This window comes from Sorex araneus, chromosome 3 (genome assembly GCF_027595985.1).
Source record: "Sorex araneus isolate mSorAra2 chromosome 3, mSorAra2.pri, whole genome shotgun sequence".
Taxonomy (NCBI): domain Eukaryota; kingdom Metazoa; phylum Chordata; class Mammalia; order Eulipotyphla; family Soricidae; genus Sorex; species Sorex araneus.
In genome coordinates, this window is record NC_073304.1 from 28,918,931 (window position 1) to 28,943,713 (window position 24,783).

The window sequence follows — 24,783 nt, forward strand, 5'->3', positions numbered from 1 at the left end:
CAAGCAAAGACAACAGAGAACAGAGCTTGCTAAGAGGACATCCATAATTTAAAAAAAATTTAAAAAGAGGGTGGCTTTGAAGCAAGACCAGGGATCACGCCTCAACTCTGACCCCAACAAGGCTCATGCTGACAACTGACAATCCCATTTGATACTTCCAGCTCTTTATCCACCCTAGGAGAACCCTGTGTTTACAAGACTTGTTTGGAAAGTGGAAGAAAAGATGGCAGGCAAATTCCCTAGCAAGGAAAGCACTGCTTGGTATGTTGTTCTCCATCAGTGTTCGGGGTCAAGTGTAATTCTCAAGTGACTTCATCAGACTCTTTTAAGAAGCCTCCTTGACCCCACCCCCACCCCGCCAACTCTCAAATCTCCTTACATAGAGCCATCCACAGTTTAACAAATTTCATAGATGGTTCTGATGCACGACAAGGAAGGAGGTTGTTCCAGTTGTACTACAACACCCTACAATCATCTTTGAGTGCAGTTCATAGTCTTCAGAACATGCTGGCCGCTCAGAGTGCCCGACCCTTCATCAACTGCCAGAGAAGCCCTCAAACTCTGTCTGCAGCAGAGTCCAGTGCTATTAGCTGCCAAGGAAGAATCTCTGCTGATGGTCTTTCCTTTGTTTCTTATTATCTCAGAGTCATGTGGTTTGCCTTAGCCTATTAAAAAAACAGGATTTTGTTTGGTCCTTGGACATTTTTTTCTTTTTTTAACATCAGCAATGTTGAGCACATCAAAAAAAATTTTTTTTACAAGATGTGTGCTTGGTCAGGAATGGAACTTGTTTATACAGGCCTAACCTGACTGAGTGGGCAGGATCCTCCAGGGGAAAGGAGGAAGAGCAGCAGCTTGAGAGAACAAACCAAAGTTTGTGTCATGGCAGACGCTGTCAACGTGATGTTCAGATGCTCCCTGACAGCTTGGCTCTCTCAGGTAACGCAGCTAGAATCTTAGCACAGACCCACAGAGTTTTACCCCTCAGGTCCAATTCTGGTGGCAATGCCAGGCACCAGAATTTAGTTTACTGGCATATAAACATTTAATCCATTCAGGGTTCCGTCAGAATCTGGTGTTTCCCAGCAGTTGGTCTAAAGATCTGAAATCAGTTTAGTGATCTCAGAATTTCCTGGAGGTTAAGGAATCCTAAAGGTGTAGGAATTCCTAGTCCAATGCTTCAGGAATCCTCATCCCAGGCATCTCAGGTGGTCCTTGGATTCTTACCTCACATGTTTCCCCAGGGTGACCTGGAAGTACAGACAACCTGGGAAAACACTGACCTCAATTCTGCAGAGCATACTTCTTTTCACCTCATCACTCTGTCCTATTCCATGATGCCTACTGTATGGTTATTTTCCCTTGGATTTTGGCAGACACACTGCCATGGATCAACTAGGGATGCTGAGCTCAGAAGTTTGCTCTCAATCCTAGCTATGCCACCTTGGTGATCAGGACCATGAGCTCCATTTACTCCCCTTCCCTGAGCTTCAGCTTCTTCCTCTCTTAGGTAGGCATGACAATACTGAACCCCATGCACAATTGGGCCTGGGCAAGGTCTTACCATGCTCACAGGTAGCGGCTACTGCTCCTCCTGTGTGAGACGAGGCAGACTCCAGAACATAAAGAATTTGTCCAAAGTAACACGCCTTTCCATCAAGTCACTAAAATTCAAACGCAGGATGATCTGATGCCCATGGACATTCCATGGCATGTCAGTCCTGGAGGCCAGTGACATTACCCAATGAAACACTCAAAATTCTGTAAATATGCAATATGCAAGTCTGTGCTTATGTTTAGTACATACATTCATTCTATATATCAACTACTTAGTATTCAACACTGCTGATATCTAGGACAAGTGGTATATAGCAGGTCCTCTATATGTGTGTTCCTTTTTTTCTATTTTCTAGGGTGTCAGAGAAGTTGACTTCCCAATATCAAACCTATCACAAAACAGATCAATAAAAGAGAACTTTTTAAGGGGCCAAAGCTGTGTGACAGTCAAAATAAACTAATTTACCAAAAAAAATTAATTTACCAATGCTGCTTACAAAGAAAAATACTTTTGCATCCCCCACATTAAACAATGCCATTAGAATTAAGCTGGTAGGAAGAAGTTGGAAGTTGCTCACCGAACAGGGATTTCACGGCTAATCTTCCAAGGCACCCCCTCCTATGAAGCTGTGACTTTGAACAACCACCCCCCACACACACACGTGCACACACATGCACACATACACACATGTGTGCACACATACACACACATACACACTGCTGCTGCTGCTCTGGGCACCTCTAGACCCCACCAGCTCCCTCATGGCTCTTCCTAAGTCCCTTATGCTCTTCTTTTGCAGAAAAGTATAACGATTATGTACTTCTCCTCTCTGAAATCTGACCTTCTGGACTTTAAGGGAAACCTGGATTCCCTGGGAAAAATATCCCCTCCTCAACAGTCCCATTAGCGCCACCCAGATCTTAATACCAAGAAGTAAGGTAAGTGATGCCATTCTTGCAATGCTAAGACCATCTGACTCAGCCACCTATGACCATCCTCAAGGCAATTTTCTATCTCCTTCCTGTTCAGGTGTCTTCATTTCTGGAGACTTTGGCATCTGAGTCTGGTTCCCAGGGGCTTCTTCTACCCCTTTTTTTTTTCTTTCATCAGTCTCAGTGACTTCAATACTGCATATCTGAAAAGTTGGTTCTAGGTCCTTCCATTTCCTCACTCTCACCCCTGACCTCCATGGTCTTCCTCAACCACCATCTCACAGGATCACAATCTAAGTCTACTCATTACCAGTGCACATACCACCTCAGTCACAATACACAGCTTTCCCTCTCTGTCCATCTACCATACTTCCAGCTCACTTACTGCAGAAAAAAAAACTTGTTTGGACACGCAATCCATTTCAGCCCTCAACCTTTTTTAAAATTACATCATGGCTTTAAACAAAAGATTAGGAGGCACCAAAAAGCACAGTCTGAAGAGAAGCTTCATATCACCAGCAGACTCCGATCTGACATGACACAGATGTTGAAATTACCAGACAGGAAATTTAAAATAACTGTGATTAAACAGATCCAGGGTTCTATGGAAGGGAAAACAGACAGTAATAAAAGCAGTGAGGCCTAAAGATCGTTCAATAGGATGGAGCACAGGCGTTACATGCAGAAAACCCAGTTTTGATTCCTGGTACTGCATGGTCCCTGGAGCACTGCCAGGAGTGATCTGTGAGCACTAAATCAGAAGCAGCTCCAAAACTCCTCCAGCTGTGCCCCTTAGCCCCTCAGAATAATAAATAATAATATACATAGAATATATTTTATATATAACAAAATATATTTTATATATAATAAAATCAGAGACAGAACATTTTATTTTACAAAGAAAGTAAAGAAAAACTCCTCAAAAAGGATATGTGAAAAGTCAAAATACTCAATAACAAATAAAAAATGCTTTCACTGAGATCAAGAGACAGGGAAATAAGCAATGATCTTGCAGGTAAATAGAAACTTCCTAAGCTGAAAAAAAAGGAGAGAGAGAGAGAGAAAGAGAGAGAACTACTTTTGAGAGAATAGAACATTCACATGTTATAATACAATATAAATTGTGTGACAAGTATAATAGGAGTATCAGGAGGAAGGGAGAAAAAGTCAGAAGAAAAAATATTTGAAGGAATGTAGCACTGTAGCACTATTGTCCTGTTGTTCATCAATTTACTTGAGTGGGCACCAGTAATGTCTCCATTGTGAGTCTTGTTACTGTTTTTGGCATATTGAATATGCCACGGGTAGCTTGCCAGACTCTTCCATGCAGGCAGGATACTCTCGGTAGCTTGCAGGGCTCTCCTAGAGGGATGGAGGAATCAAACCCGGGTCGGCCTTGTGCAAGGCAAACGCCGTACCCGCTGTGCTATCGATTTGAAGGAATGACTGAGAAATTTCCAAAATCAATGCTAGACATTAAGCCACAGAGCCAGGAAGATCTGAAAACATCAATCACATAGATGAAAAACAAGGAACAGTTTCCGTAAGGTAGTGGTTATCATGTTAAAGGCCCCCAGTTCAAAACAGAGTGGAAACATCTTTGGTTCTGGGGCTGGAGCGGAAGTACAGAGGGTAGGGCACTTGCCCTGCATGCAGCTGACCCAGGTTCAATCCTCAGGACCCCATATGGATTCCCAAACCTACCCGGAGTGATCTCTGAGCACAGAGCCAGGAGAATGGCCTGAGAACCACCAATGTGACCCCCAAAACAAAGGAGAGAGAGAAAAAATGATGGTAAACAAAACATCAAAGACAAAAGGGAAATCCTGAAAGACAGTAGAGGAAAACAAACTTTCTTCCTAAAGAATGAGGGTAAGAATTACATAGGGCTTCTCATTTCAAACAGTACAACCAAGAACATGGCATGGCATACTTAAAATGTTAGGAGAGAAAAGAAACAACACTCCAGAATTCTATAAATACTGAATATATCCTTCGAAAGTAAAAGAATAATACTTTCTTAAACAAAGAAAAATTAAGATGCTATTCAGGCAGAGAAGAAAATTATAGAGGTCAGAAAATTGGATTTACAAAATGAAATAGTAAACATCAGGGAAAGAATAAACAAAAAGAAAACAAGACATTTTGTGTTCTTTTTTTCTTAATTGGTCTAAGAAAAGAAATATGAGTCTACCGCACAAAGGAAAGTATTTTAAGAGACTCCCTCAGTGCCTAACACAAAGATCTCGCATATCCCTGAATAGTCAACTAGTGCAAAAGTTGACGAACTGGGATCTGTAGGACAAACCTAGCCAGTTGCTTGTTTGTGTTTGGTCTGTGAGTCACAGAAAAAGGGGTTCTACATTTTTAGAACATCCCTCTGAGAGTGTCCCTCGAGACTGTCCCCTGTCCCTCCAAGCCCCAGGAGTCCAGCAGAATTTTTTTTTATATAGAAAAAGGACAACACAGACTGGAGTGATAGTACAGCGGGTAGAACGTTTGCCTTGCACGTGACCAAGCCGGGTTTGATTTCTCCATCCCTCTTGGAGAGCCCGACAATCTACCGAGAGTATCCCGCCCACACGGCAGAGCCTGGCAAGCTCCCCATGGCATATTCAATATGCCAAAAACAGTAACAACAAGTTTCACAATGGAGACGTTACTGGTACCTGCTCAAGCAAATCGATGAACAACAGGACGACAGTGCTATAGTGCTACATTTTTAGAACACTAAATAAAAGTCTAAAGAAAACAGGTATTTAATGACACAAGAACCCATATTAAAAACCTAGTTCTGTCCCCACGAATAAAGCCTTATCAATAAATCCCACTTGGTCACATAGCATCTGTGACTTGCTTTCACACCTCCACAGCAGAGCTGAGAAACTGCAGCAGGGACCTGCAGCTGACAAAAGCTCCAAATATTGACATTTTGCTTCACCATTAAAAAAAAAAAAAACTTCTCGAGGCTGGTGAGATAATCCAGGGGTTAAGACCTGTGCTACAAGCTGCCCTATCAGTTCGATTCCCACATGGTACCATGAGCATGGCGAAATGTGGCACTAGAACCCCTTTAAGCACAGCCAGGGTGGTCCAAGTCATCTTCCATGCAGTCCATTGAACCACCAGCTTGAGAATTGCTTAGGCCCTGAATACTGCTTGGGAGAACCCTAGCCCGAACATTTCTTAACCCCTGAATAAGTCAAACATTTCTTTTGTCAGAGAATATAACTTAGTTGCACTGAGTTATCTGCTCACATCATCTCGATGGTGGGTAATACAAGCCTATGAGAGTTCAGATCCTAAGACCCCACATGAGAAGACATAGTTATGAAATCATAGTATCAAACATGGTTTATCAATGCTACTGACCATGGGGACTCCAGAACATTTTCTCATCCCCTTACTTGACATGAAAGACTGCCAGACTGCAGAGAAGGAGTGACAGAGAGTATAGTCAACTTCTATACATGAAAAGGGGATGAATGACTAAGACATGAAGAAGACAGGAGTCTCAGAAGAAAAGCTCTCCTATTAGCTTTTTGAAAATCATAATAATGTTATCCTTAGGGACTTTCTGTTGTTTCTGTAAAATCACTGTCTTTATGCCCTGGAAGTACATCCTGAATTAGCGGGCACATCCCTTCTGTGACTCTAGGTAACAGTTGAAGCAGCAATAGTAGACTTCACCCTGAGAGGCAATAGCAAGAATTAACAAAAGAAAATCTATTCACAACGCTCACCAGGCGGAAGCAATGTAGGTCAGAGAAACAATAATGGAATAGATTTCTGAGAGATTATTTTACAGTTCTTCTCCTACTATGCAGATAAAATATTACAAATAGAATGGGTTGCTGATAAAGGGTCTATCTTATAATAGAACAGCCCTCCCAAACTATCAGAAAGCCTGGATAAAACTGAAAAAAAAGGGGAGATCTCAAGGCATTGAGTATGTTTGAAACCAAGAGGAAACAGAAGTATAGAAATGATCCTGATAATCCCCAAAACTATTGCTTCAAAGCATTTAATCCAGTTCAACAGCTAGTCCGGAAAATCCCCTTGGCAAATTTTGGTAAGGAGCTTATTTAATCCAATAAAGGTTGTTTACAAAGCACACTGTATTTAATAAGCACACCTTGACAACTTTCCAGTGAAAGTAGGACTGAGATAAGGATGCTAGAATTAATTCTATACACCCTTGTGTTAGTGGTCTCCGCCAAAACAACAGGAAAGAAAATTACATAAAAGGGACAATGATTACTAAGGAAGTAGTAGGGACTGTTTCATAGGTAATTTGACACTTTCCATGGAAAAATGAATAATAATTTACACAAGCTATCAATTTAATACATGAATTAACAAAGTTAAAAGACACAAAGTTAACGTATAAAAATCAGTTCATGTCCATATATTCACATCAAATGAGAGTACTCAACCAGAAAATGATACATTTTTAAAAGATACCACTTATAATAGTATAAATAACTTCAAATAATAGGATATAGCTAAAGAAAGATGCACAATTACTCTGACACATAGAGAGATATAAAACACTAATAGAAAGTTAAGACCTAAGCAGATTAAGGGGTATACAATATTAAAGGACTAAAATAGTTAGTATACAATATTAAAGGACCAATCTAGTCAAGTAAAGACATTAATTTACTCCCAATAGATAACTAGGGCTAGAAAATTAATACAGTCTCAGTAAGAATCCCATCCAAAGATAGTTTCAATATGTATAAAGTAATGTAAACGGCAAAGAATAATCAAATTATTTTTAAATTAATAGCAAAGCTGGAGGACATAATTTACCAGCTATCAAGCTTTAATATTAAGTTATAATAATTAAGATCATGTGGAATCAATATAAGAATAAGTCAGTAGAATACTGGAATGGATCAGAAAGCAGAGGCAGACCCTCATATAAGCACTCAATTTTAAATAAATGTGACATTTCAGAACTCCAAACAAGACGTTTCAAAAAGCAGTGTTGGGTTACTTGGACATCCATGTAGAAAATAAAATATATATGTATATTTTTCTCATGGCCTCTCAGACATTTTTACATAGATATATAAAAGCAAAAATACAGGGCTTTAATATATTAAAATGAGAGAAGAGCTTTCAACTTATGATTAGGAAAAATTTCCTCAAGCAGGCAATTACCACAAAGGAAGAGACTGATAATTTAGAGTACATCTTTTTCCCCATCAAAAGCAAGTCAAGTGGCATGTCGCAGAATAGGGAAAACAGTTCAAATACACAGGATTGATAAAATAATTTAAATTCAGTGTCCAGAAGATAGTTCATTGGTTAGAGCACCTGCCTAGCAAGTCACTGACCTGGGCTTGATCCCCAGCACCACATGGTACATCAGCTGTAGTCCCAAGGTTCCCTGAGCATGACCAGGGTGGCCCAGAGAAACCTCCAGCACCACAGTACCTGAGCAGCACCATATCCGCCAACTCTCCAATTGATCAGCTGGCCCAGTTAACTGAGAATTGATGGAAGGGGCTCTGTGGCTCCTGGGCACTGCTGGGGAGCTCCCTCCACCCCCCTCCCTGCAAGAAAGAAAACTAGAATCAATATGAATAAGAACCTATACTCAAGTATAATATAAATGGGTACAGCCACTTGGGAAGACACCAAGTACCTACCTTAGTACGTACATATACCCCCCTGTATATATATTCCCTGACCTAGCAATTCTGTCTGAAATATATATACATACATATATATATATATATATATATATATATCAAACAGGAAGGCATTCCTAATCTAAGTGCATCAAGAAATGTACAAAAATGTTCCCGGTAACATCATTATTCACAATAGCCCCAAACTGGAAATGTCCCAAAAGTACCTCAATAGAAGTTAGTTTGTGAGCTATTATAAAGTAGAAAGTTATACAGCAGTATAAATAAATAAATAAACTACTAGAGCACATCACAAGATGAATGAAATCAATTATGGTCATAAGAACCAGGAACAAAAAAAGTACAGACATATATGCATCATCCCATATAGTTTATAAGTGAGAAAGCTCTGCTGTTAGAAACCAGGTCAGTCATTAGCACTGGGGCAAGGGACTGTGAAATTACTGGGGTTAGGGGGACAGGAGGTAACTCCTGGGGAAATGTTAATGTCCTAGGAGACAGATCAAAGGTGAGCTTTGAAAAGTCATTGAATAATGATTTCACTACTCCCCCGTAAATATTGAACAGGGCACTTAATTCAAAAGAATTTGTTTCTTTAAAAATAATAGTGTGGGGAAGAGGTCCAGTAGAAAGGGCTGGAGCACATGCTTTGCATGCTGGAGCCTCGGGTTTGGTCCTCGGTACTGTATGGTTTCTTAAGCATCACCAAGGAAAACATGATTATTGAACTGGGAATAGTCTCCAATACTTCTGGAGGTGGCTTTCAAACTAAACAATGAAAATAATAATGCAAATATTTCAAGAGAATGATAAGGTATCTCTGGTTCTCAAGGTACAGTTTAAGCCACTTCAGGTACATAAAAACAAGGGGGATAAGTCTACCACCTCTGTGGACATCTGGCCTGATGTTGGTGTAGTTGGCCCAGATCAGAAGCAATAAGCATTGAATGAAAGAGAAGATACTGAAATGAAACAAGAGTGAGAACCACAGAAGGAATGCTGCACATTATCCAAAAGCTTTATTTTTAATAATAAAAAATCTCCTAATTCATATTTTAGAACTTCTAAAGACTGCCTGAAATACTCTGCACTTACATTTTTCAGTTTCCTGTTGCCCAGTGAATAAAAATTGAACATGCTTCTGCTAGTTCAGAAGGTTGAGGTTGTTACTGTTTGGGTGCCTCAGGCTATTTTTTACAGTAAAATTTTCTTCTTCTGATAATAAAATATGGCCAGTGAACTATTATGGCTAAAGCATGTTGTATCACTGGACACAGAACCAGAAGAAATGTAAACCTGGACTAGACAGTATCTGCTTTGATGTGAAACTAAATGCCCTACGCATTAGGGTGAGATATTGGAGAACTAGTCAGGCCAAGTAACTTAAATAAAGTTTATCCTACTATTTATTCACTTTACCTCCAGCCATAGGTAGATCTGGGGTCAGCAATCAACCTCTGAGTCTGAAAGTCTAAAAAGCACAGAACTTTGGTGACAATATCATACAGCGGTGGGGGGTGCCCATTTTCATGAGAATTAGGCATTAACTATAATAAAGCCAAACCACTTACAAACATCTCACTGCAGGGGAGTTATCTACAAGAAAACAGTATATACTTCAGAAATATAACTGAAAAAATCCATTGTATGCCCTCTATTACCAGAGTGAGGTGAAAGAAATGTCATTCTGTTCTCTCATTTTATTTTTGGCAAGCTTAAGTATTTAGCCTCAACCTTCTTTTCCCTTAGGCTTTAAGTTTGTCATTATAGACTTATCATACCTAAAAGGTTTGTAAGGTCTGACTCTAAGTAGCAAGGTAATTAAGTATTTGTTGCACATTTATACATCTCTATCCTTTCACATACACTGAAATATTCAATCCATTCCCCCTAGCTTCCTAAATGAAATCTTCAATAAGAAAGCATCTCTTCCCCATTCCAATTATATGTGCCTATCTCACCATATTCTGTTTTTTTTTTTATCTCTCTCTCTCTTTGGACCATATGTAGTTAAAAATTCTTAAAAACAGAAACCCTAACTGACTCATTATGAACTCCCTCACTACCACCTAAATATTGACTAAAGATTAGTCAATTCCAGTTCAGTTCCAGGAACAATCTTTGTTTCAGTAATGTCCTCAAAGCAATCAAAATGTCTTAGCCCTAACTCTATAGCTGGGAAGAATGCAGATCAATGTTAAGCTACTTTGTCTAATGTCACATAACCCCCACCACCACCACCATCACCCTGCCCCAGTTACATGCAGAAACTAGCTTTCAAGCCCCCAAACTACCTGCCATTCTGAAAGTTAAGGTGACTTCCCTTAATATATATATATATATATGTATACATATATATATATACCATCAATCAATGTATTTTCTGTGAATACATCCTGCATCCTTTCTATTTTCACCAGGTGCTGAATCAGTTTTTTATATTAGGATGTATGGTCAGCAGAATAACATAATGGCCTCTTCCTGCCGGACTTGGAATCCAAACACAGTTGCACTTACGTAGCAGCTTAAGGAAATACACACAGGACATTTTTGAAGTTGTTTCTTTTCTAGAGAGTCAAACAGGAAAAACACAGCCTACTCACACAAGTGTTCCACTTGGATTGGATAGTGTAGCACTATAAATATTGTTCTAAACTAATATCAATAAAATATTGCTTTAATTGCTAATAATTAAAATTGAATTAAATAACTGGGTGTTAGCCAGTTTTAACCTGTTCTAGAATTGATATGAATAAAACATTACTCTAATCACTAAAAATTAAAATTGAATTTTAAAAACTGTGTGTTAGTGCTACCTGAGCAACACAGACCCTTAGCTTCATCACACTTCTCACCTGTCCAGAATCGTCAACCCCGACTAGAGTTTTTCTACCTTGATTGTGTGTGTATGTGTGTTTTTGTGGGGGCGGGGGGTGGAGAATGGTGTTGGATCATATGTGGTAGCAAGGATCAAACCTGAGTCAGTCATGTGCAAGGCAAGCACCTTAACCCCTGTACTGTCTCTCCAGCCACGGAGCTGCTCCACTTTCAGAAAAAGGAATAGTGTAATCTAGTTTCCATCTCTCTGTCAAATGAGTCTGAGGCTCCATATTTCCAGAAAAACTGATATAAATGCATTTCTTCCTGGAAGTAAAAACTTCTTGTAAGTTTAACACAAAAAACACTTTTTTGATGAAAAATATGCCTGGGGTCAGAGAGATAGCACAGCGGATAAGGCACTTGTTTTGTGTGTGACTGATCCAGATTTAATCCTCAATACCCCATAAGGTTCTCTGAGCCCTCAAGAGTGATCCCTGAGCAAAGAGCCAAGTGTAAGCCATGAGCACAGAGCCAGGAGTAAGTCCTGAGCACAGAACCAGGAATACGCTCTGAGCACAGCAGAGGGTGTCCCAAAAACAAACAAACAAAAACACAACTTAAGTTGTTTTCATGAAACTCTACTTGGTTTATACATTTACTTTACCTATGGGAGTATGTAAAAGCTTAAGTACACAGCCCTTTTTCTACAGTTTTTCCTCCAGTCATTGCACAAATAGTTCTATCTTTATTCATTCCACAGATAATTCTTAAGCAATTATTGTTAACCTTAATCTGTAACAAACATTGAAGCTATTCTAGAATAGATACAACAGGGAATAAAAGGAAAGACAAAGCTCTCATGAAATGCAACAAAATGCATTTATTGCAGTGCAATGTCCTGCTATTAAAGCTAAGATTAGAGCTAGAGCAGATCAGACCAGAAAGAGCAATGTGCTTGGGCAGAAGGGATGCTCTACAGCGTTCTGGGATCCTGGGATGGCTTTGATGAACAAGATCTTAGAGTATCAGTTATTTACTCTGAAAGCAAGTAATTGACTTAACAACCAACGATTATCACTTTCTATTCAAGAGGTCACTGTTATCCCTCTCTTCACCTGTGAAATTTTTACTATTTCCCAAAGCCTGGATCCAGGTCTGGTTAGATAGGAGTTCTTCTTCTATTGCTATGAAATCTTCTGTCAGGTGAGATGATATAAAGCAAAAATCAGTTACCATCTATTTATAGGGAAAATATTTTATTATCTCCAACCCCCCCCCAAAAAAAAACTGTATCACTGTATCACTGTCATCCCATTGCTCATCGATTTGCTCGAGCGGGCACCAGTAACATTTCCTTTGTGAGACTTTTTGTTATTGTTTTTGGCATATCGAAACAGCCATGGGTAGTTTGTCAGGCTCTGCCGTGCAGGCAAGATACTCTTGGTAGAACCAAAAAAAATAAAACCACACAAAAATATCATAAAGCCTAAAATAACACAAATACTTAATAAAACACCAGAAAGCCATTCTATTCTGTTTTGTTTTGATTGGGCACCACACCCAGCAATGCTCAGGGGTTACTCCTGTATCTTCACTCAAGAATTAATCTTGGCAGTCCTTGGGGGACCATATGAAATGCTGGGGATCAAACCCATTTCAGCTGTTTATAAGGCAAGCACACTACCTGCTGTTCTATCGTTGCAACCCCCAGAAAGCCATTCTTGCCTCTTGAAAATATGAACTGTTTCTAGAAAAGCAGCAGCAAAACAAGCCCTAAACCGATTCTTGCCTTTTGTCATGAAAGCAAAACCCCTCTTTAAATTGCCTTCCATCAGCAAAAACAAGTATTGGTGTAAATTTTTCATAAAGGCAAATGGCATAATGCCTTTCGAGAAGCAGGAAATACCTATTGAAGCTTCCCTGAACTGAACTGGCTTCCTCTATCTTTGCCATCTGCTTGCTAGATCTGACTTCAAAGTGTTGTGCATTCTTTTCCTAAACTGTTCCCTAACATCCTTTTTGTTAATATTTTTAAACCTTTACATATTATCTCTCAAGACAGATGAAATGATCTCAGGGATAGTCCTCTGTTTTGTGCGCTACCTTATAATCAAAGACTTGCATAAGTCAGATCACAAAGAAACTGAACTTTGGGTTGAGATAAGATCTGAGTTTAGGGGCTGGAGCAATAGCACAGCGGGTAGAGCCTTTGCCTTGCATGCGGCCGACCCGGGTTTGATTCCCAGCATCCCATATGGTCCCCTGAGCACCACCAACAGTAGTTCCTGAGTGCAGAGTCAGGAGTAACCCCTGTGTATAGCCAGGTGTGACCCAAAAAGAAAAAAAAAAGCCTGAGTTTAAATCTTGAGTTCTCTGCTCTCCTGCCTCCAGCAAGTAGCTGACCTTTTTCAGCTTGACTTTCCTCATCTGTAAAAAAGGAAATAATACTAATTAATTCTTATTATAAGGCTTTAATAAAACTCTATCCCCCAAAAGTTACTAGTGCTAGTTGTAATTTTATCACTTTGACCACTACCTAAAAGAGCCATAGCTTTGTAGGTTAAGCAACTTTTCGTCTAGGCCAGGGATTCTTTTAAATTTGTTTCCTTTAATTATTAAGACACTGTGATTTAAAAAGGTGTTCATAATACAATTATTTAAGGTATACAATGTTCAACACCAGTCTAACCACCAATGTCCCCTTCACTCCACCAATGTTCCCACGTTCCCTCCCAACCCCCACCCCCACCTGCCCTCTTGGCAGGCACATAACAAATTTATTTCATATTACTTGCTCTAATAAAACTTAAAGGAATGGCAAAATGGAATTGTCAGAAAATAAATCAATAAATGTCTACTTGTGATGACTGACTGCAATATGATTTAACCTATGTAAGAAATTCAAATCATTTACTATAATATGGTATATTACCTATTTTCATTTACAAAACTAGGTTTACAATTCTGTGGGTCAGGGCTTCTTAAGTCTTTTCCACTCACAGCCCCTTTTGGACTGAGAAATTTCTTTTAATTTTTTTTTTTTACTAAGACCAGGGCTGGAGAGATAGTATGGCAAATAAAGCACCTGCTTTGCACATAACTGACCTTAGTTCGATCCCCTGCACCCCATATGGTTCCCCAATTGTACCAGGAGTGATCCCTCAATGCAAAGCCAGAAGTAAGCTCTGAGAATAGCTAGGCATAGCCCAATCTTCCAGTCCCCAAGAGAGAAGTTAAAAGACACCATTATTTACAAAGTTATATAATACTGAGTTTTAGGAATACTACGTTCCAATACCAGGCCCACCATCAGCTTTCCTTCACCTGTGTCCCCAGTTTCCCTTTCACCCTGTACTCTCACAGCCTGCCTCCTTAATGGGCACCTTTTAAAGTTTGGTTGTGGTTTGGATCTCCTGTTTTCAGTGTTGCTGATTCTGCAGTTTGGATATATAGCTGAGAAATTTTTACATGACCCCAGGTATATGAGTTCAAAAATTAAGTGTACAATCAAACATTTATTGATAAGAAATCAAAAAGAAATTTATTTCCTCCAATCCTCACATTCAGTTAGGCAACCTCCTAGGACCCACAGTTTAAGAAGCTAGAGTCTAGGCAGTTGATTTTTATCAGTCATTTACTGATAAAAATGTGTATGTCCTCATGCTGGGGCCAGGATAAAATTGGTTTAGAATGCAAGAGGCTACAGGTTCAATCTTCTGTATCATATGCTCCCCATCCCTGTACAGTGTCAGGTATAGACCTTTATATAAGGTGTTGCCTTCCCCCAACATTCACCCCCAAAATATGTCTTGTAAAATAAAAAAAATAAGAAGCCAGAGAGATGGTACAGTCATTTAGACACTTGTTTTGCATGCAGCCAATGCTGATTTGATCATTGGGAGAAACTTCCATGCATATAGCCAAAAAGTATCCCCCAACATGACTATATGTGGTCCCCAAACCCATCCAAATATAGCATAAGAAAATCGATCTTTCTTTTGTTTTCTGGGAGCACACCAGGCATTGATACGTCCATATTCCTGGCTCTGTGCTCAGTGATCATTCTTGGCCGGGTTTGTGGGACCATAAGTGGTGCTGGGAATCAAACCCAGGTAAGGTATATGCAGAGGAAATGCCTTACCTGCAGTTGCTATCTCTCTGTCCACAAACACTTGTCCATTTTGATAAAATATTTTTAAAAAATATTTGAAAGTCCATAGTTCCGGAGGAGATATGACATTAATGGATAAATATACATTACTATCGGGTAGGGCATTTGTCTTGCATGTGGCCAACCCGGGTTCAATTCCTCCATCCCTCTCAGAGAACCCAGCAAGCTACCGACAGTATCCCACCTGCATGGCAGAGCCTGGCAAGCTACCCATGGCATATTCGATATGCCAAAAACAGTAACAACAAGTCTCACAATGGAGATGTTACTGGTGCCTGCTCGAGCAAATCAATGAACAATGGGATGACAATGCTACAGTGCTACTATCATAGTAACAAACTAGCATGATGGCCTTGATCTATGGTGGGCATGCGGAGGAAGAAGAAATGAAAATGAAACAAATATTAAGAATCAGAGTTGCTGGCGGCAGAGCAATACTACAAGAGTTAAGTTTTTGCCTTGCATGCAGCCATCCATGATTTGATTCCCAGCATATATTCCCTTGAGTACCACAGGGGTCACTCTTGAGTATATATCCAGGAATAGTCCCCCAGCACTCCAGCTCATTCCATACCACCAAAAAAGAATGGGTACTCATGAGTGGATGATGAAAATATGGTGTGTATATACACAATCAATACTGAGCTTCTAGAAAAGATGAAACCTACAGTTCACTGCAATGTGGACAGAACTGGAGGGCATCATGCTGCATGAAGTGAGTCCAAGGGGAAAGACATATACTAAATATTTTGCCCACGTGTGAGAAATACAGCAGGGGAATAAACAATGGCCAGTGATAACAGGACCCAAGGGTAAGCCAACAGAACTGAGTGTTCTAAGGAGGTCAAGTTCTAAAAACAGTGTGGGAGGGACCCTAACTCTGTTAATGGGTGCCCTGCAGCAACATTATAAGCAGGGAACATTGCTATTAACAGTATTTCCAAACACAGAGCCTAATTTCTTTTTAACTTTTAAGAATGGGGGTTCCAAGGACAGAGCCATATTATAGTGGGTAGGGTGCTTACTTTGCATGAGCTGACCTGAGTTTGATCCCCAGTACCCCAAATGGGCTGCCAGAACACTCTCAGGAATGCCAGGAATGATTTCTGAGTGCAGAGCCAGGAGTAAACTCTGAGCACCACTGGGTGTGGCTGCAAAACAAAAAATAATGGGTTTCCAACCATTCTGCCTTGCCTTCACACTTTGCACAAATCTATGCACCCATTCCCAGACAGCCCAGCACTCACATCCAAGAGTCTCTGTATTCACACCTGGCCAGTTCCGGCATCTGCATCAGCAGGGGTGCCACCTTTTTCCACATGTCACCCTGCCACAGACGTCACTTGGCCAGTCAATAATGCAGTAAGCACCATCTGCCAAGAGCTGCCAGAGACACTCAGCAAATCACAGGTGGCCTGGCTCTGGGCAGGGCTCACAATCTGAGCAGGCAAATGGCAGTGACCATTGCTTTGTTTCTCACTGCTCTTGCTGGAATCTCCAGCCTCAAGGAAACACAAAGATCTTTCCAGTCTGCAACTCCCAGCTTAGCGTGGGTGCCACTCACTTGCACTCTGAGAACTCCCTCAAATCTTCCTGAGAACCAGGGAGCATAAAATTCACCAAGGGCTCCCACCAAAGGACCCTGAAAAATCACCCGGATAAAGGGAGTCCTCAGGAACAGAAAAACAAAGGAAACCCTAATGTGGAAATACTTAGTGATGATCAAAACAACTGGCAGAGAGGAAGCACCAGCTCTGCGGAGCAAATACACAGGCTACCCTTTTTCCTTCACACATTCTCCAGGGTTATGTGTCTATCTCCACTTTACAGATGAGAAGACCGAGGTTCAGAAATATAATGGGGAGGGGGTGGGGGTGGTAAATACCTGTAGTACGAGTGTGAGAGCCCCTGACTCAGTTCTCTGCAATGGGTTCAGGCTGAGCACACCTCAGAGAGTAAGACACTGAGGATACCAGGAAGCACCAATAGTTCTCACTTGTACAGAACACTACCACCCCAAAAGGCTTTTCTATTTTGATATGTGTTGCCCCTGTGCAAGAAGATAATCTTTAGGGTTGAGCAGACACTAGAAAATAAGGGAACTCTGTCACACTTTTTTTCCAAAATGATCCTACCCAAGTATTTAGTAAAGTCTAGACAGTTAATCTTCATCACAAACCATTTCATTCCCTTTACATGAGCATTTGTTTTGCTCAAAGTCAAATATTTACCCATTATTTTTTAAAGTTTCCACAACTAAAAACGTTGTTCTCTACACTCTGTGTGTTTCTTTTTATGGGCTACACCCAGCAGTGCTGGGTGACCAGTGGTACCCGGGACCAAATGCGGGGCTCCCACATGCAAAGATATTCCCCAGTCCTTGAGTGGTCTCTCTGTACTCTAGATTCGGGGAAAGGAGCATTCAACCAGACCTGGCTCTGTTTAGGGCTTACAACCTACATGCCCTGCACACATACTCTGCATTTCTGCCTCCTAAGCAGAAGAAGGGGATAAACTCTCTGTTGATAAAGCATTCACATGTGGAGCATAAATGTAGTTCAGCAGAAGAGCACACACAGGGTCTTGCATGTGTGAGGCATGCAAAGATTTTTTTTGAAGTAGCCACATAAAAATGGCCAAAGTTCTAATTTGGATATGTTTCCTTGTTATCCCTAAGAAATATTTCCTATACTCCACAAATGACTGCAGTCCTTCTATGTCTGTCCCTCTCTTTCTGACTCATTTCGCTTAGCATGATACTCTCCATATCTATCCACTTAAAAGCAAATTTCATGACTTCATCTCTCCTAACAGCTGCATAGTACTTCATTGTGTAGATGTACCAAAGCACTGTGTGATTGTAACCCAAACATGAAAGCTTGTAACTATCTCACAGTAATTCAATAAAATTTAAAAAATATATATTTCCTAAAGTAAAAATAAATCATGTAAAAAGAAAAAAATTACTATGATTTTTTCAGTGTTTTTGAGCCCCCAAAATAACCTCCTTAGTCATATCAAATAACAAATAAAACCTAAGGAACACTAACATACAGTAAAAACTATAGTCACACATAGACAAGTCACATATAGACAAGTTCTGATAAGTAGTTTGTTCCATGGGAGGGCACTTTGTGTCCACTCTGACCCCTCAGCCTGTCTTGCCTCTATTGTGTTTCATTTGCAATCATCAAAGTCCAAATCCCCTTTAGATATCTTTCAGTTAACAAGAAGAGGTGCTGAGATCTTCCAAGACCAAAAGCTATTTTGACATGGACTAGGGTGGAGTGGAATCTCCTAGTTCTCCCAGGCACTCACTCAGTGTCTAGAGGGAAGAGCTGAGGTGGGCCCATGGGCTTCAGACAGGCCTGGATCCGATTCCTGGAGCACTCATGGGAACTTTGTGTGCAGTTGAATGGGGCTCTCTTTGTTTCCTCCATCATAAAAAAGGGTACTTCTCTCTCAAAGAACAGCCATAGTGCTCTGCTAGAAGCAGGAGAGGGAGGTGTGGGGCAGTCCTTGCTTTAAACACCTGCTTTGATCCTTAGCATAACTAATAGTGAGTTTCCTCTTTCTTCCATTTTGGAATACGTAAGTGATTTAAAAGCAAAGAAGAAGAAGAAGAGAAAAATGAAGTGGCCTTTGCATATCTCAGGGAAGTAATAGGATAAGCTTGATGGTTGGTAACATCTCAAGTAGGTACTCTGAGTTGTTATTTTATAAGACTCATTAGGTTTAATGTTCGTTTTAACTGCCTGCTTGTCAGCATTTTGGCTTTCCTTACAGTTTTAAGAACTGGGATTCATGACTGATTATTACTCTTGCTACCAACTTAATGGCTCCAATTTCTGGATGAGGGCAAAGAGAAGGCTCCAAGGACTGAAGTTACACATTTTGCACGCTGAAGCCCTGGGTTCAGTCCCTAACACCAGATATCCCAGCAAAGAGCTAGAAGTAGTCTTCACACACAGCCAAGGTGTGCCCCCAAGCCAAAATCAAAACAAACCCAAATCCTGCATGATTCTCTCTTGCTTATGGACTACCTCAGAAAGTGCTTCCCCACAAAGTAAACAGGCCCTGTGTTCACAGATGTTGCCCGGGCACCTCAAGTGGTTCCACTGCCAGACACTGTAGGGATGTGCAGACAGGTAAAAGGGGACTTTCTGCTCCCCTAGAGCTTGCCAGCTGGTCCTCAGCTGAGTGTCCAGGCCAGCAGAATCTGCATCATCTAGAACATCTTAGGGATGTATATTCTTAAGCTCCCGATATACTAAATCAGAAAAACTGGGAGTGATTTCCAGCTATTTGCATATGAAGCTGTCTGCTTAAAAAAAAATAAAAGAAAAAGTATTATGCTCCTCACATGTCAAAACAACTGACCTGTTAGATTATTGAGTGAAATCTCTGAAAAGGTTGTTTGTCCTTTGAAGAAACAGGAGCCCAGAGGTTAAAGGCCAGATGAAGAATCAGTGGTGAAACTGAAAGGAAACTGCATCTCCTGCCTTCCATTCTATTTCTCATCTTTCTATTCCTTTGCTGGTGTTTTAATGCATCATTCTTATGAGGAGCCCCATGTATCACTGGCCCAAAGTATAGACCTTGGTTTTCAGTGGTAACAGAGAAACTATCTTCTTAGGGAAAAAAAATCTAATAAAAATTTTAATCTGAAATATAAATGACCTCCTAATAAGCCAGAAGTAATATCTCAAAACTTTAACACAGATTCAAGGTCCATGTATGTGACTGGAAAATCAGGGAAGTGGGAAGAAATATAAATGAAATATGTGATAATAATAAAATTAGGAAGAATATATAATATTTAAGGATCAACAGAATTTGGCCGCCAAGAGGAGAATTACAAATTTTCTTTGTTACATTGCATTTTACTGAATTTTTTTTCATGGCCATGGATTACTCTTGTGCTTAAATTTTCTTTTAAGTTTAAAACTGATTTTTTAAAAAATCTATACCCATATCATTTAATATGAAGGTTTCTTTTCTGGTTTGATTTCTCCCCATCCGGCAGGACAGTGTGTATGTAGTAATTATTTATATCATGCCATATGCTACAATGAAGATGAAATTCAGTAAATATATTCTCTCCAGCTGGCACTGCAAGTGAAGAGGTTAAATGCTTCCCTAGGTTCAAAGCACTATGAATTAAGACAAGCTAACCATGAAGCAAAAGAAAAATTAATCCCAGTATTGAGTTCTTTGAGAACATCCCTTTTGAAAAACATTAATGTAACACCCAGTTCCTTTCTCACATCTTCCTGATGTTAACCCCTGGCACAAAATGGAACATTCAGCAATTCCAGGCAAAGTCTTATAAATTCAGAAGATAAAATATGTAGAAGCATATCAAAGAAGAAACAGAATGATCATACTTTATCATAAAATTCTGCCCCTGTGGATAATAACATTCAAAATTACTGGCAAATTCCATTGTCCTAAATATATTTTTTCTTTTGCTTAAGAAATGTTTGCTTACTTAAAAAATATGTTGGATATCTTATTCCATAGATCATATATAAATATATTAATAAGGCTGTCTCACTCAGAGAGACATTTCTGTCACAAAGGCATTGTTGTAATGTTTTACTTGATAAGACAAATGTGTTGCTTTGAAGAAAATCTAGCAGTGATATACTGAAACTCTCAGCAATATGAATTCAGTGAATACTAATTAAAGTTTCTTAAGGAGACAGGAAAGCAAAGTCAAGAGTTGAGTGAATGAATATGGAAAAGGAAATACCAAGGCTACCGACTTCACCCAAATACCTCATAGTAACTCATGTGTCCAGAATTTGTAGATACTTTCAGGAAAGAATGAGCTGTTAGGACTTGATACACATTACATCTATGGTAGAGCTTATATGTGGTCTGTATTGGACATGGCCTATATAATATAGTCTATATATTACATATATGGCAAAATATAGTACACTGCAACATTTATATAGTATAATCATATTGACATAACAGTGTAGCTTGACAGTGGCATCAGAGACCTCAGGAAAAAAAATTATCTTGGTTTTCACTAATCAGCATATACTTTCTTTCAAGGTGTATCTCAGAAGGGTCTTAAACATTCCTCTGGCCTCTACTTTGTTTCACAGGATAGTCCCACTATTGGGAATTTAAGACATTAATAAGAACAAGAGTGAAGAAAGTTCCTCAGCACCCACGCAGCTCCCAGTCCATATAATGTCGCATCTCTTTATGCAGACGGGTCTGTAAAAGTCTGGTTGTTAACATGGGTCTAGCAGTTTTTGACGTGCCATACACAAACTTGCAGCTCAGTCTGCAGCTCCATCCTTACTCCTCCATCTCTCATGCCCCTCACCAGGTGAGAAAGGGGTCCTGTGTTAGGTTTTCCCCAAGACTGCTTATTTTTGCAATTTTACATTGGGGCTGCTAAAAGGTATTGATTAGAAACTACCTGCAGATCCAGCTTCTGAACATTGATAAATGCTGAGGGAACAATTCCAAGCCTATCTAACACGACCCAAAATATCCCGGGTTTGTAGCCCGGAAATACCACTCCTCTCCAAAAGAACGCTCCTACTCCATCAAATTGAAAAATAAGATAGAATTCAGCAGCTTTCCTTCTGAGCAAAATTACATTTTCTGGGTCACTTTCTTCTCTCTGGGCCACTACCCCCCTCTACCCTCCCCTCCCCAAACAGCCTGACGGTGACCATAAACACGGTTTTGGCTACCAGATTTGCAGGAATCCTCGCAGAAGCACAACCCTTCCACCCCCCACCCCCCGCAGTTCCCCCACAACCTCACCGTCCGCCCCTGCCCTCCACCTCACGCTCGCTCGCTTCCTTCGCTTCCAAACCGCCAAAGAGCGAGCCTGTTGAGAGAAAAAAGTTCCTGCCGGTCGGCTTTGGGTAAGGAGGCCCTACCCTGTGCTCACCAAATCCATGGAAAGACGGGAATGAGCTCAGAGCACGCACCCTCCGCAGGCGCGTCCCAGGCGCTGAGCGCTTCACACCCTGAGCCCCAGGAACATGATTTATATGCAGACCTGTACCCATCCCACACAAGTCCGCACGCCAGCTTGCTAACCACTTATGTAAGCTCGTGCCTCTACAGTCCCAAAGTGCGCGTTCACACACACACACACACACACACACACACACACACGCACGCACGCACGCACGCACACACACGCACATACACGCGCACACACCGACACCTGTCACGCATCTAAAATGGACAAGCATGCACATGCAAGAAGATAAAAAGAAAGAGACACAAATGAACAGGGGGAAGAGGGAGATTTTCATTAGAAAATATCCTCTCTTCCCCGCCCCCCCCACCCCATCCCCATTTGTTTCTTGACCATTTGGGATGACAACTACAATTACCTTAGCAACCCAAGAATTGCCTGGACTCTCCCCCTCGGCTTCCGAACGTCTCCTAAAGCCAAGCTTGCTCGGGTCTCATGGTAACGCTAGGGTAAAACCCAAAGATCGGGGCACCGGTAGCCTCCCGGAGGGGGGAGGCGGAGAGGAACGTCTAGGTCGGACTCCGCGCCGCTCTCCAACGTCTCGCCAGGTCTCGGCGAGTGTCCGCGGCGGCGAGCGCCAGCGCTCAGCGAGCGGAGATAGAAGCCCGGGGCCGGCGAGGAGGAGCGGCGGGGCGCATGGTGCCGGGGCTCCGGGCGCTCGGGTGTCTCCAGCGCGCTCGGGGCGGCTCGGGCTCTCGGCGCTCCCCGCCTCCTGCTCCCCACGCACTTCGGGCCGGCGGGGTCCGCGGAGGTGGACGGTGGGCGGAGGTCAGCCCGCCCCCTCGGCGCCCGCACGCCCGCTCCGCGGCTGCTGTGCCAAGCCGGCGCCCGGGCGGAGCTCGCGCCGCGCCAGGAGCTGCCCCAAGTCGCGAAGCCGGCTGGGCTCGGCGGCTGTGCTGAGCGGCGCCCGCTGTCGGGGGCCGAGCGGAGCTGCAAGCCCGCGCCCCGCGTACCTGGGCGCCGACACCTGCGGCCCGAGCGAGCGGCGCGGGGCGGAGCGGGGCGCGCCGCGGTACCTGCGCGCGTCCCCGGGGCGCCGCCGTCGCCTGGCTCACCTGTTCCCTGCGGCGCCGAAGGGACCGAGCGTGATGAGGCGTCGGCGACGGAGAAAACCTAGAAAACCTAGAAATTCCTGGCACCGCCGCCGCTGCCCGCCCAGCCAACGGGCAAACGGGCTCGGCGAGGCGGAGGCTCCTCGCGTCGGTCCCGGGAGCCCGCGGCGCCTGGAAAGTTTCTTGGCGTCCGAGTTGTGCTGGGGATCCCTGGTCCGCGGGGGTTGGCCGGGTGCTTGCTCGCCGGCGGGTCTCGGGCGCCCTCTAAATCAAAGCGCGTCTCCCCAGTGTCAGGGCTATTGTTGGAACTCACCTCGTCATTTTCTTTCTTTCTTTCTTTTTCTTTCTCTCTCTTTTCTTTTTCCTTTTTCTTTTTGGATTCACCGTGCACCAGCCGTGTGTTGCGGTTCGGCGGGTTTTCTTAACCTCAATGGGAGGGCTGGCGGGGGTGGGAGGTTGGGAGTGAGGGACTTTCAAGGAAAACCTTGCACATAGTAGTCCTGGGGGGAAGACGGGAAATTTGAAGACAGAAAATGAGGCAGTCTAACAAACTGAGGGCATTCTTCAATAGGAGAGTTTTGATATTTGATGTTTAAGACTTTAGGAAGGATCGGAGAGATAATACAGCAGGTAGGGCGCTGCCTAGCATGCTGTCGGCCAGGTTCGATCCCGCTTAGGCGCCGCCCCCCACCCCCAAATCAGCCCCACCAGGAGTGATTCATGAACAGGGGGGCCAGGAGGAAAAAGCCCTGGGAACAGCCAGGGGTGCCCCCACCCCTCAAAGCAAATTAAAGCCAGAAGCTGCAGGGAGAAAATAGAATGAAATTGTTGGTACAGGAATGTGATGATGAGATTTCTGAGCAGTATCAGTGTTATCAAGATTCAAGATTTATTCATGAATTTTTTAGGGGAGGGCCCTTGATATAAATTGCTATGTGCCGTTGAGAATGAATGATCTGAAATAACCTGATCTGGACTGTCGTGGGCCACGTGAGTCCAGAAACTGAGGTTTAAAGCCATTTTGCCTGCATGTACTTCCTGACCATCATTTCACGTTGATTCACGGATGCATCCATCCTTTGTTCAATAAGTAATAATTGTCACCCGCCCTATAGTAGACTAATTCCAGCTAAGCTCTGAAAATAAATAAGGAGAGCAGCCACTGAACTCGGTCTCCAGGTCTTATCAGGACCTGAACTTAGCAAATGGCTGTGCCCCTACTAAATCCTATAGGAAAGCCTGAACTCTAAAGAAGTCGCCCAATCTGATGAGTAAAACATAATTTTACTTAGATGCCAAGTTATTTTATCAACCCCTCTTGTTCATAGTCAACATTTGGCTTAAACTTCATTCTAAAATGGGCTGCAGCTGTTGGTCCTCCCTAGCAAACAGTGACATGAAAGAATAACCATGTGAATCTATAAGAAAAGAGCTTCAGATACACCTGAAGAAAGGCCATGCATTTCTTTTGATATAATAGCACCATAGCACTGTTACCCATTGTTCATCGATTTGCTCCAGCAGGCACCAGTAACATCTCCATTGTGAGACTTGTTACTGTTTTTG

The 24,783-nt window shown here is 42.0% G+C and overlaps 1 protein-coding gene across 11 annotated transcripts in view; it reads right to left on the reverse strand.

The window, feature by feature from the left end:
- RGS6 (regulator of G protein signaling 6) overlaps positions 1-23,633 on the reverse strand; it is a 561,022-nt gene extending 537,389 nt beyond the window's left edge. For 3 of the 11 annotated variants that reach the window (XM_004612305.2, XM_055129993.1, XM_004612307.2), the window contains exon 1: positions 22,059-22,175. In XM_004612305.2, the coding sequence (XP_004612362.2) occupies positions 22,059-22,078 (20 nt within the window). In that variant the 5' untranslated portion in view covers positions 22,079-22,175. Of the gene's footprint in view, positions 1-22,058; positions 22,225-22,523; positions 23,076-23,220; positions 23,451-23,530 lie in introns of those variants that run through there. The other 8 variants (XR_008629102.1, XM_055129995.1, XM_055129998.1 and 5 more) reach the window with 8 other exon arrangements.
- Positions 23,634-24,783: the final 1,150 nt, after the last annotated feature.